This window comes from Eleginops maclovinus, chromosome 22 (assembly GCF_036324505.1).
Source record: "Eleginops maclovinus isolate JMC-PN-2008 ecotype Puerto Natales chromosome 22, JC_Emac_rtc_rv5, whole genome shotgun sequence".
NCBI classification, from domain to species: Eukaryota; Metazoa; Chordata; class Actinopteri; order Perciformes; family Eleginopidae; genus Eleginops; species Eleginops maclovinus.
Window position 1 is genome coordinate 13,923,251 of NC_086370.1, and position 12,106 is coordinate 13,935,356.

Sequence of the window (12,106 nt, forward strand, 5' to 3'; positions counted from 1 at the left end):
ATAAGCTCACACAGACTGTCTGGACTACCTTTTTTGTCTCAGTCAGGCGAGAGTCCACATGAAGCAGAACACTTTGATGTCTTTACTGCTGGCGTGATCAATCATAAGTCTCCCATTAAATGTCAATTGGTGCCAAGCTTTTTTTTTACAACAAGGCTGTGTGGGTGCAACAATGCTAAAGCGACAATGAGCTCCATTTAATAGTTTCAACCCGGTTCAAAGTTCAAAGTTGGAAGCTTCATAGAAAACCACAGTGAGATGCCAAAGCCGACTACAAGCGGGACACACTTGTGCGTACTCACACACACTGAGGTGCCAAAGGCTTTATAAAGCTGCCCCTTTGGCTTTACAGAGCAGTAAAGAGGAGAAGAATCATTAACGCTCAGGGCTTCAAACAGACCAGGGGTCTGAGCCTGGCATGGGTGTGGTAATGTGGTTTGGTGCACAGTGTGTGTGTGTGTGTGTGTGTGTGTGTGTGTGTGTGTGTGTGTGTGTGTGTGTGTGTGTGTGTGTGTGTGTGTGTGTGTGTGTGTGTGTGTGTGTGTGTGTGTGTGTGTGTGTGTGTGTGTGTGTGTGTGTGTGTGTGTGTGTGATGGTTGTGGTTTTTTGAGCTGCAGATTAATAAACTGCTAATTGGCCTGCTGGGTATTAGGTGTGAGGTGAGTGAGCTGAGACAGCGCTAGGGCGTGACTCGCCAGGGCTTGGGTGGGAGGCTGTGAGAAAAGAAAGTGATATCAAAGACTGTGATAAAGTAAAAAGAACCAAAGAAAAAGCTCAAGCCTGCAACAAATGAAATAAAAGCCGACATATTTCGAAAAATGCCGTTGGATGCAGTGCTGTGAGGAAATTCCAGTATCACATGATCTTCAAAACATGCAGCTCAGAGGACTCACAGAATCACAAACACATTATTAACTGGTTGCAGGTGAACAAGGCTGTGTGAACATTTTGAACAGTTGGATAGCCTGTGCACACTGACTGTTCAGAACGTCTTGTGAGTTGCAGGAACATCAATTGCAATTCCATTCTCAGGATATGCAAGATTAGAAATAGATTAAGACGTAGGTAAGATGGAGTGATGTAATGAGTTACAGTTGTTGAAAATTAAAAAAAGGAGACAGACGGAGAGAATGTTAGCAGGGGAGAGGATCAAGTTTCTTCCTGGAGACTCCCTGGCTCCTTTCTCCCATGAGATCTGTGCCTAGCTGGCACACTGCAGCTGGCTTCATGCCCTCAGTATCCTACCTCAACCCAACTTCTCTCTCTACACTAATAAGCATGCTCCCCTGCACACAGGCCAATTAAGTTGTTGTCTCAGATGGTTACATTGTATGTTTTCCCTTTCGTACTCGAGCACGGCTCTGCATCCTTACGCTGACCAGCTTCCCCCTCTGTATCCTTTCCCCTGACTCGTCCACAGCTTAGTGGTAATTCACAGATCAAACAAAGAAGGAAGTAGGGTGTTCAGTGTCTGTTTATACATCCCTTTTCCTCATCCAGGCACAGAGAGCAGATGTGTCATGTATCGGTGCTGCAGACTGAGCTGTGGTAACATAAGAGTGTGGTCAGCTGAGGGTTGGAGGTGGTAATGACCCTGCGGATTACAGCACCCATCAGTCATTTAGCCATTAAGCCATGTTGGCTTGTCACCCTGCATGGAAGTCAGAGCAGAGCAACAGCATATACACAATTGTTTATATATACCCAAATATTACTATGGATGCATGAGCCCAACCACACAAGCACATACATATATGTGTAATTCTGCATTCATAAATGTTTTTTTATATTTTGCATGTGGTGCAACTTTGTTACCCCCCCCCCCTTCTGTGGAGTTGCTGGCGCTGCCAGCAGACAGACATACATAGAAACTTGACACCAGTCTTTTACAGACGCACAGAGCTTCACATCTTTGCCAGCTGCACAAGGCTCGACCAGAAATACATACCCAATACAACCACTGAACACAACAATATTTCCTGTTATATCTGTTCTGATTAGTTGTCCGAAAGCAAAGTATAGTACGTGGTACAAGGACTGCAACTAACATGTATTCATTACCATTAAATATGCCAATTAATGTTTAGAATATGTCAGAAAATTGTAAAATAGACAATCTCAGTCTTAAACATTACATTTTCCAGAGATAAATAATTAAAATGACTGACCCAACAGTTCCTAAGCCCAAAGAGGATCAAATTCAATCATAAAAGAAAACCAGCAGAAATGCACACTTCAGGAACCTGTAAAATGCTTTGCGACTTAGTGGTACATTTATTACAAAAATAGTTACTTTTGAGTTTATAGTTGTCCGTCAACTAATCAAAACATTTTCTAAGCATTTAAGAACTGATACTACAATCCAAAAGCATTTATTTTTCCTTCGATAAAACATGTTCATGGTTTTAATTATCTCCTTTTTGTCGTCTCTTTCCTCCATTGCCCTCCAGGTCTCTCCATGGCAACGAAATCTCCGAGCTTCCTGATGGCATCTTTAACGATGTGGCCTCACTTTCACACTTGTAAGTAGTGACACACACACACACACACACACACACACACACACACACACACACACACACACACACACACACACACACACACACACACACACACACACACACACACACACAAATCTGCATGCCCCAAAGCTAGCTTATGTGATCCCATTTCTACTAACCACTGAGTTTGTGGCCGTAACACACACACAGTTACAGGCACAGAGAGGGTCTGGTCAGACAGCCGGGGAGCGTGGCTCACAGTAGTCTGTCTGTAGTCCTCTTTGGTGGGCTTCATATGAGCCAGGCCCTCCCTTCATCAGCCGCAGTCCTGCGGTTAAAGAAACACACAGAACCCTGTACTGTCTCATCTCCCTGTGACATCTCTGAAACACACACACACCCACTCACTAACTCACACACACATGCACACACAGATTCTCCATGGTCCGTGGACCTCAGTGTTTGTTTTAGTTTGCTTATTTATGTCTGTAATTGTGTGTGTGGTGTGTAGCCGTGTGGTTGTGCATGTACTCGTGGACATGTGCAAAAGTACACAGAGGTATCTTTGCAGTGTGCCCGCCTCTGCCATCCAGCCTAGATATTCACACCATCCCTTGAGAGACACTGATCAATAGACCTATCAGTATCAGAGTGTGGGAGGGAGAAGGGAGAGCTAAACAAAGACATTTTTTAGGAGGGCGGTACAGGAGTCAAGGCTGCATTAAAACAAGGTGAAGGGAGGGATGGAGGGCAGCCATTGATCCACAGTCACAGTCAAGTGGCTTTCATGTTAGCAGATGTCAGGTGTCAGCTATTGGCCCGGCCTGAAAGATGAGCCTGTGTTCCACCGTAATGGAACAGCATCGATTCAGGAGTGTGTGTGCATCCAGCAGGAGGACAGAGCAGCATTGATTCACAACCACCATGACAGAAGTGGTTAAGAGTGCCTTCTGTTTGCACCTTTGCCTATAATTAAGAAGCCCACCTCAATATGATGTATGGCACAGAGTGGCATTGAGCCTTAAACTTTAAATCCGTTTTATTCTTAGAGAAGCAGCGGTTTAGTTGTATGATCAAAAAAGTTGGCTTGGTTTGTTTTGCGTAAGGTTCTAGAGACACCTGCTGGTGATAGAGTGTATTACAGTATCATCCTATGGAGCTTCAAAAGTATAAATCAGAAACCCTTTATTCATACCACAGCTAGGAAAAGGGATGGTGCAGACAAAAGGCAAAAATAAGGAGCAGAGTAGTTGAGTAACATTAAATCAAATAGGAACACATCCATGTTATCAAACATTAGTAGCAGCATTATAAAAAGTAGGTGAACATATGGAAGTAATGAGGCAGCAACATGTGACCTCATTTAGAGTGTGTAAAAATAGTATATTGCACATTGTACAGTCAACTCTAAACACTGGTGTTAGAGTATTGAGGTAGCAGGTAACATGACATTATATATTGCTGTTACTGTCTGTATTGTGGAGTGATCTACTAGGGGCAAAGCACAGCAGACCTACAATATCACAGCATTTATCCATTTCTTTATACTGCTCTTTTAGGGCAATTGGTGCCAACCCCTTGCACTGTGATTGCCGCCTGCGCTGGCTGTCAGACTGGGTGAAGACTAGCTACAAGGAGCCTGGCATCGCCCGCTGTGCTGGTCCTCAGGGCATGGAGGGGAAGCTGCTGCTCACTACACCGGCAAAGAAGTTTGAATGTACAGGTGGGTTATTGTGTTGGAAACAGAAATATAATGTTAGCAGCTCTAGAATATACCTGCAATTCATTTTTATTGGTTTGGCATTTCCTTTAGGTGATGTGGACACTACAGTGCAGGCCAAGTGTAACCCGTGTGCGTCCAGTCCCTGTCTCAACCAAGGCATCTGTCACAGCGACATGGTGGAGGTCTACAGGTGCAGCTGTCCTCCAGGTTTTAAGGTAAAAGCTAATGTAAACACCCATCTGTGGGCATCCTTGATGTGTTGCAGGTCCCAAAGAATGCATAATGTAGATCTAAGTAATAATGAACATTATCTCTGTTCTGTCAGGGCAAGAACTGTGAGACAGCTCTGAACGCCTGTGTGAGTAACCCCTGTGCTAACGGAGGAACCTGCCAAGTGGATGAAGAGGCGGAGGGAGAATACCGGTGAGGAAGGGAGCTTTGTGAATCTATTCTTCAGAAGAAACTTTAGACAATAACGTAATGAGTTTGTATGTTTGTTGCAGTTGCACATGTCCACTGGGATTTGAAGGCCCCATTTGCCAAACCAACATTGATGACTGCGATGACAACGACTGTGAGAACGGAGCGACCTGCCTCGATGGAATCAACAACTACACTTGTTTTTGTCCCCCCTACTACACAGGTCAGTGCAGGCAGGACAGTCTGCCTCAATGCAACTGACACAAGTACCAGCAAGATAAATGTTTTCCAATCCAAAGAATTTGGCATTAAACAAAACAATCTGTCAGCATATAAATATTTCTTGAAATATGCTATAAAAAACAAAGACTTGACTTAATCAAAGAGATTTGAAATGAAAGAATAATAATAATTTATATTGATACAAAAAACTAGATTGCCTTTTAACTACACACCATTAAGAAGTATCTAAGAAATAAATGATTCTGCTTCTTTATGATAAAAATATATACATATATTTATTTGACAGTTTTTGTTTTAAAATGAGCAAAACAAACGACAAAAAGAGAAACGCAATCTAACTTTCAGACCTAATTTTGTCTACATTTAAATGAATGCTTTGAATATCTAACCTAGACAATTAAGGTTAATTGCAAGTATTACGTAGTTAGTTAAAATAATGTTATGCATATAGTGCATGACAAGATTATTCATCATGAATTAGAAATATTTTCAATAAATCATTCGGAATAAATAAAAAAACGTACTATTTTTTACTTGAATTGTGTAGGGGAGATGTGTGAAGAAATGGAGGATATGTGTGCCCCTGGACAAAGCCCCTGCAAACATCAGTCTACCTGCCTCATCACCTCCAGTGGACCCAAGTAAGTGCCAGCCCCATTAGAATAAGCTAAATATGATGATGCACTATATTAAAAAAAACAGAAAGACTAGGGGGTAGCTTTTCCTTGATTCCAGTATTGTCTGTGTGTATCGCAGGTGTGTGTGCTCTCCTGGTTATGTTGGTGACGACTGCAGTGTAGACTACAACGACTGTGAAGAGCATCGCTGCCAGAATGGAGCTCAGTGTGTGGATGAGCTGAATGGATACTCCTGCGAATGTCCTGAAGGATACAAGTGAGAGGAGCACACATTTAACACACGCTGTAGGTTGATAGTTTAATTTGCTTTCCTTACGTCATCTTTCCTCTTTCTCTCTATAGTGGTCAGCTGTGTGAGGTCGCCCCGTCTCCTCTGTCCCTGTGTGAGCTGGCCGACTGCCAGAACACTGCCCAGTGTGTTGAGCGAGGTGGACGGGCCCTCTGCCAGTGTCCCCCGGAGTTTGGGGGACCACGCTGCGAGAAGCTTGTCAGCGTCAACTTTATTGACAGAGACTCCTACCTGCTGCTCTCTGACCTCAAGAACTGGCCACAAGCTAACATCACACTACAGGTAAACACAGAGTGTGTTAATGTGTGAGCGTGTCTGTGATTCCTCTGTTTCGATGCTGCCGATCTGAACCACGAATAACTGAAACACCCATTGCTAACATTTCTCTCTGCATAGGTGTCAACAGCTGAGGATAATGGCATCCTGCTGTACAATGGAGAAGATGATCATATTGCTGTGGAGCTCTACCAAGGTCATGTCAAAGTCAGCTATGACCCAGGCAGCCAGCCAGGACATGCCATCTACAGGTGAGTTTCCTTTGACACAGCAGGTTACTGTCGCTGTGAGTTTATGTTGTATTTTTATTACATCTAATCACGATATCTGATTTGTTATCTCTGTTTTCCTCTACCAGTACCGAGACTATCAACGATGGCCAGTTCCACACAGTGGAGTTGGTGACCTTTGACCAGATGGTGAACCTGTCCATTGACGGGGGTCTCCCTACCACAATGGACAGCTTCGGGGCGGTGCGGCCCCTCAACGGGGAGGCTCCACTATACGTGGGGGGTAGGGGCCCTCTCCAGAACACACCTCCCTCCTCTGCAGGCACTCTTAACTACTACACTACTGTCAATCACCACCCCTCCCCCCTCGCTTTGTCACCACCGCAACCGATCCCTCCCCTCAACCATACAACCCCTTCAACCCTTTTACTCTCCTCCATCCACACCTTCAGTCAGGACTGTGTTTGCTAGGTCACACAATGTTTACATTTATTAATAAATAAAACATTTCAAGATAAAACCTAACTGTCAAAAAGCACATCATAGCCTTTCAGCAAACAAAACACCACTTTATAATCCCATAGCTGTGATCAGCTCCTTTCTTACATTGGGTAAACAACACCCTCTAGTGATCACCATAGGAACTATCAAACACAGTCTCAACTTCAGATTTTTCTATTTTTGCATGCATGTAATTCCACAAAATGTTACTGTGTTTAATTTTAATGTGTGATTAAGCCACTCTTGACATTTGAAGATTATGTTGATTCATACCAAAAGAGAGATTTTCTGAAATGTGTTGTTGTGCATCCTCAGCTGACATTTAGCTCAGGAGTGGCTCAGAAAACGTTCAGTGTGTTTCATTGCTGTGTTGTGTTGTGCTGTCCTGTTCTTCATTCATACAACACTACAGAAGACATTTTCCCCATACCATTGTTGTTTTTGCTATCAAATGTTTCAAGGATGAAGTGTCTTGTGGTGCAAATGCAAAAATATCCAAGCCAATCAAAAAACAGTTGCATATAAAAATGTGACATACTGTACACGCACTGTTGGGATACCCATGTTTGAAATACATTCCTCCATTATCTCATACCAGCCCTGTGTTAGATGTCTGTGTTGGTGATCCAGCAGGCACGTCTCCACATCTTTTAACATCATCTCTTTTTTCTGCTCCTCCAGGCATGCCGGTGGATGTACATTCAGGCGCTTTCCGTCTCTGGCAGCTCCAAAACGGCTCCAGTTTCCATGGCTGTATCCAGAACCTGTACATCAACAATGAGCTCCAAGACTTCACCAAGACCCAGATGAAGCCTGGCGTGGTACCCGGCTGCGAGCCCTGCAAGAAGATCTACTGTGTGCATGGCATCTGCCAGCCTGACGGGGCTCAGGGACCTGTGTGCCACTGCCAGCCGGGCTGGAGCGGGCAGCAGTGTGACGAGCCTGTGCTCAACCCCTGCCAGGGCAGCAAGTATGTTAGCTAATGGCATAAAATGAAAGTGTTTTTTTTTTTTTTTAACTGAGCAGGAAATGTAATCAAGGTTGTCTTCCTAGGTGCGTCCATGGAAAGTGCATCCCACTGGACACTCAGTCGTACCGCTGCGAGTGTGCAGAGGGTTATCGTGGCGCCTTGTGTAACCAACAGGGAGAGCTGTTCAACCCCTGCCGTCGCTTGACCTGCAAACACGGTCGCTGCCAGATCTCAGACACAGGCGATGCCTACTGTCACTGCGAGAGTGGCTACACTGGGGAACTGTGTGATGCAGGTGGGTTGCTCTATGGCATTATGTATGAGTAAGATGCGAAATGAGCAAATCTTATATATTATTTAAAAAGATCAGTGAATTTGACTTCAGTATTCCTGTGTATACTCTGATGAGTAATGTCTGTGAGTGTTCTTCATGTTTCCAGAGTCTGAATGCCGAGGGGAACCTGTGCGAGACTTCTATCAGGTCCAGCGAGGCTACACCATCTGCCAGACGACACGCATGGTCTCTTGGGTGGAGTGCTCCGGAGCTTGCGACACCGGGGCCTGCTGCGCCAGCCAGCGAATGAAACGCCGGAAATACACCTTTGAATGCAGCGATGGAACCTCCTTCAGCGAGGAAGTGGAAAAGACCATCAAGTGCGGCTGCGTGGGCTGCATGTAGCACCATTCACTCACATTTCCTGCCGCTGCCGCCGAGCAGAAGATAGAAAGAGAGAAAGAAAGGATAGAAGTAGGAAGAGAGAGGACTGGAGGAAAGAGAGGGAGGGAGGGAAAGAAAGAAAGAGAGAGTATAAAGAATATATATAAAACCTCTATCTATATATTATGGACAACAATGTTTGTAAAATAGGACATTTCCTCCCCTTACCAGGGTGTGTGAATTACAGTAACACAGAGAAACCAACATCATGAGCAACAATGTAGATGTGACAACAACGGCAACAGAACCATTGCATCTGCAACATTGTTCCTAGGGGTCCAGAGATTTCAAAAGTGTTGCATTCAGAGTGAAGCATCCCTCCAACCCAAATTACCCGGTGTGAATTCCCCATCCATCTGTGAGGCCTCTGACAGCCTAACCACCATCTACCATCTTAACCTCGTGGAGGCAGTGAGGGCAGTGGGGGTCCAGCCTGGCCAAGAATGGCAGAAGGAAGGCAGAGAAAGACACAAAGAGAGAAACAGGAGAAGAGACTTTGACTTGGCAAAGCTATCTTGAGTTGAGCTTGGCTGGGTTACCCGGACTGGGCTGGATATGGCTTGGGTTGAGTTAAAGTTGTTGTTGGTTTGGTGTAGCAATTTCTCTGCCAGGAAACAGTCATCCATCCACACATGCACACGTAGAAGGGAACAATGAAAAGGTAGGGTTAGAGTGGCACATACTCCAGTGTGGATGTCGTGGCTTCGAGGCCCGGTGGCTTCCCAGTTGTTTGCTGTGAGGTACCTTAATGTAGAAACTCCATAAAAATAGAGACTGCACTGACTAGCAGCACTGAAAAATGACATACACCTCTCTGTACATCATCACACGCATGGCATACATACATTTACAGTCTTAAAAAAAAGTGAGAGGGCTTGTGTGGTAAAACTATCTATTCTGTTCGTACAGCAAACCAATCTGGTGCTGGCATTGACCAGTGATTACCAATCCCCCAGCATGCATTGCCTCAGGGTTAGGATGATTTGCATAATCCCACACCCTTCAGAGCAGGAGGCCGCTCCTCTCGATGCCTGCAGTATTAAACTTGTGCAAACTGTTGCATGTGTGGAGAAGAGTTTGCCAACAAATATGTAGAGCTCCTTAATATCGTTATAAATGTTATTACAAAACAAAAGTTTGCAGAATCATCTTCTGGTTTCTGTTTTGTTCTGTCTAATTTCTCATATTGATATGTTTTTATTTTTGTTATATTTTGTCTCATGATGTAACCTAACTCCTTTAGCTGCCCCCAACCCTCCTCAACAACTCTTTATATAGAAATGCCTAACAGATTCTAATATATATATATTTGTATTTCATTTTGGTATAGTATTTTTCTATGTTAAAGAGTAAGTCTGTTTCTGGAAGCTTTGGGACTGGTGGAAAGGCTTTCAGTTGGTTCCCTAGGTGTTTTTATTTGTTGATCACACTCGCTCCAACAAGGTAATTAAATACATGAATTGGCCACAAATACAGCAGCTGGTTGGCCTTGTTGTATAGAAGGCAGTATTGGTCTAGAAATGTGTGTAATATTGTATATGTTGTCTTCCATGTGAATATTACATCTAATTCATGAAAGTCTGTGCTTGTTTTTATTTATTTTATCTAAAGGCGTTTTCTGTAGAAAAGGGCGCACATGTTGCTGACTTTCAAATATTTTAAAACATTTCAAAAAGATGAAAAAAGGTAAAAAATAAAGAATAAAAATACATCTGTAAGGTATTTGTAACATCACTTAATAACAAGTTACAGCAGTGTTTTCCTCCTCTCTGGCTCATACATTCCTCATTCGCTGCAGGAGCTGGAGAGGTCAGAGCCGGGATCAAGAGATGTCCCCCCCCCTCAAATTTACCTTGTAATTACCATACCACGGCTTAAAGGCTTCTGATTGTTTTCATGTTCATTTTGTTGAAGTGTCCTGTTGTATTTCTACCATTTTAATTTGAGATATGTTTGCCATAGAGGTGTTTTTAGTTCATTAGTCAAGCTCAACTGATCATAAGCTGCTGTCAAGCCACAAAAAGGATGAAATGCTTCTGAGGACGATGATCATGTTAAGGTTTATCATTCGAGATCGGTCTGAATAGGCGACCGTGTGAAGCGTTACATGCCTACTACTGACGGATCATAAATGAGAGAGGTCTGGACATTTCAATGTTTGTCGGTTCTATCTGGCGATCCACACAAAAAAGTAATAAATGGTGCCAATTACAGTGAACACAACAGTCATACCTGAATGTATAAATGTGTATAGATAAATATGACCTATGCTTATTCATGAAGTGGTAACTTTTAGCTGTTATTTAGTTTCCAATGTAAAATATAGAAATCACATACTGTTCAATAAGTAACAGTCCATCAGGATGGCTTAAGGCATTGTTCTTCCTGCAGATTTGGATTGTGTTCATCCATTTCGCCGATCTAAATGTCTCTTTATAGTGTGAAAAGCTGCAGAGCCAGTTCTCAGCTTGGTACATTGCACACAGAGCTTCTATTCATATTGCTACCCATGTTAACTTTGTTTTACATGCTGTAGATGTGATCCAAGTGTTGTACAATAACTTTAATAGAAGATCTCGTAAAGGATGCTTATGAACAGTCACTGTAACTCTTAGGCTGTGTGCCTCGTAAAGGTGCATATGTAGTTGAACGTGGCTTTCTTTTCATGTCTCCTTTCCTTCCTCTGCACTGATCTATACTGGACTGGTGCATTCAACTTTCTGGTAGACATCTTAGTGGTGCTTGTGCTATATTGAGATGTAATTCAGTTATCTGGTCACATACCAGAAACACATATTTTTCATCCTATGAACTATATACATAAATATGTTATTGTAAACGACACGATGTCTCTGTTGTATTGAAATGGTGCAAACACTAAAAAATATCCCTCGTTGGGTTCTGTCTATTTGCTTTTTGTTACAGGATAGATGGTGGGATTAAGCGGAAAAAATCCCAATATTGCTGAATGTATGTAGTGCCACCGACAAAATGTTTACCAAACCTCCACTCTTTTTCATTAATTAAACTTAAATGTGTGTGCTTTTAAGAATGTGTTGTCTTTTTTGTTTTAGTTAACGTCTTCTTGGTCTTCTGACACAATTTAAAAAACAAACATTTATAAACCAACAGAGATAATTAATCCTGAAAATAATATATTTCATGAATAAAGTCATAAAAAATGTTGTCGCAAAAATTGCAAAGATTTAGTAAACAATTTAAAGAAATGAAGAATCTGTAATACTACAGTATGTCATACATATAGAAAATAATGTAATATAGTTTATTATTAAAAGAAAGTCATAGAAACGTCATAGTATAGTATCCTAAATGTAATATGTTGTAAATAATATATGAAAAGGGATTGCAGATTAGTTGCTACAATAAAAAGGAGGACTCGCCTCTTTTAAATGAAATGTAGTTTTCCTCTCCCTCTTCTCATCTGAGTGAAAAACTGCAGTGTGACATTATGAAAGTCCTTAAGTTAGCTAACCAGTTAAGAGGCTTGAATAACAGAGAAGTCTATTTTAATATAAGGACAGTGAAATAACTGTACACACCATGGGCACACTTTCTTTTGGAAAGAGGATGCCACAA

General features: G+C 42.5%; 1 protein-coding gene across 4 annotated transcripts in view; it reads left to right on the plus strand.

Moving 5' to 3' along the window:
• Positions 1-11,555, plus strand: part of slit1a (slit homolog 1a (Drosophila)) — an 84,124-nt gene extending 72,569 nt beyond the window's left edge. Inside the window, exons 25-37 of one of the 4 annotated variants that reach the window (XM_063875095.1) lie at positions 2,451-2,522; positions 4,061-4,224; positions 4,315-4,439; positions 4,550-4,647; positions 4,728-4,867; positions 5,435-5,528; positions 5,644-5,781; positions 5,868-6,096; positions 6,211-6,341; positions 6,449-6,642; positions 7,503-7,791; positions 7,875-8,086; positions 8,232-11,555. In XM_063875095.1, coding sequence (XP_063731165.1) covers positions 2,451-2,522; positions 4,061-4,224; positions 4,315-4,439; positions 4,550-4,647; positions 4,728-4,867; positions 5,435-5,528; positions 5,644-5,781; positions 5,868-6,096; positions 6,211-6,341; positions 6,449-6,642; positions 7,503-7,791; positions 7,875-8,086; positions 8,232-8,470 — 2,125 coding nt within the window. In that variant the 3' untranslated portion in view covers positions 8,471-11,555. Of the gene's footprint in view, positions 1-2,450; positions 2,523-4,060; positions 4,440-4,549; positions 4,648-4,727; positions 4,868-5,434; positions 5,529-5,643; positions 5,782-5,867; positions 6,097-6,210; positions 6,342-6,448; positions 6,643-7,502; positions 7,792-7,874; positions 8,087-8,231 lie in introns of all 4 variants that reach the window. The other 3 variants (XM_063875096.1, XM_063875093.1, XM_063875094.1) reach the window with 3 other exon arrangements.
• The last annotated feature ends 551 nt before the right edge of the window (positions 11,556-12,106 follow it).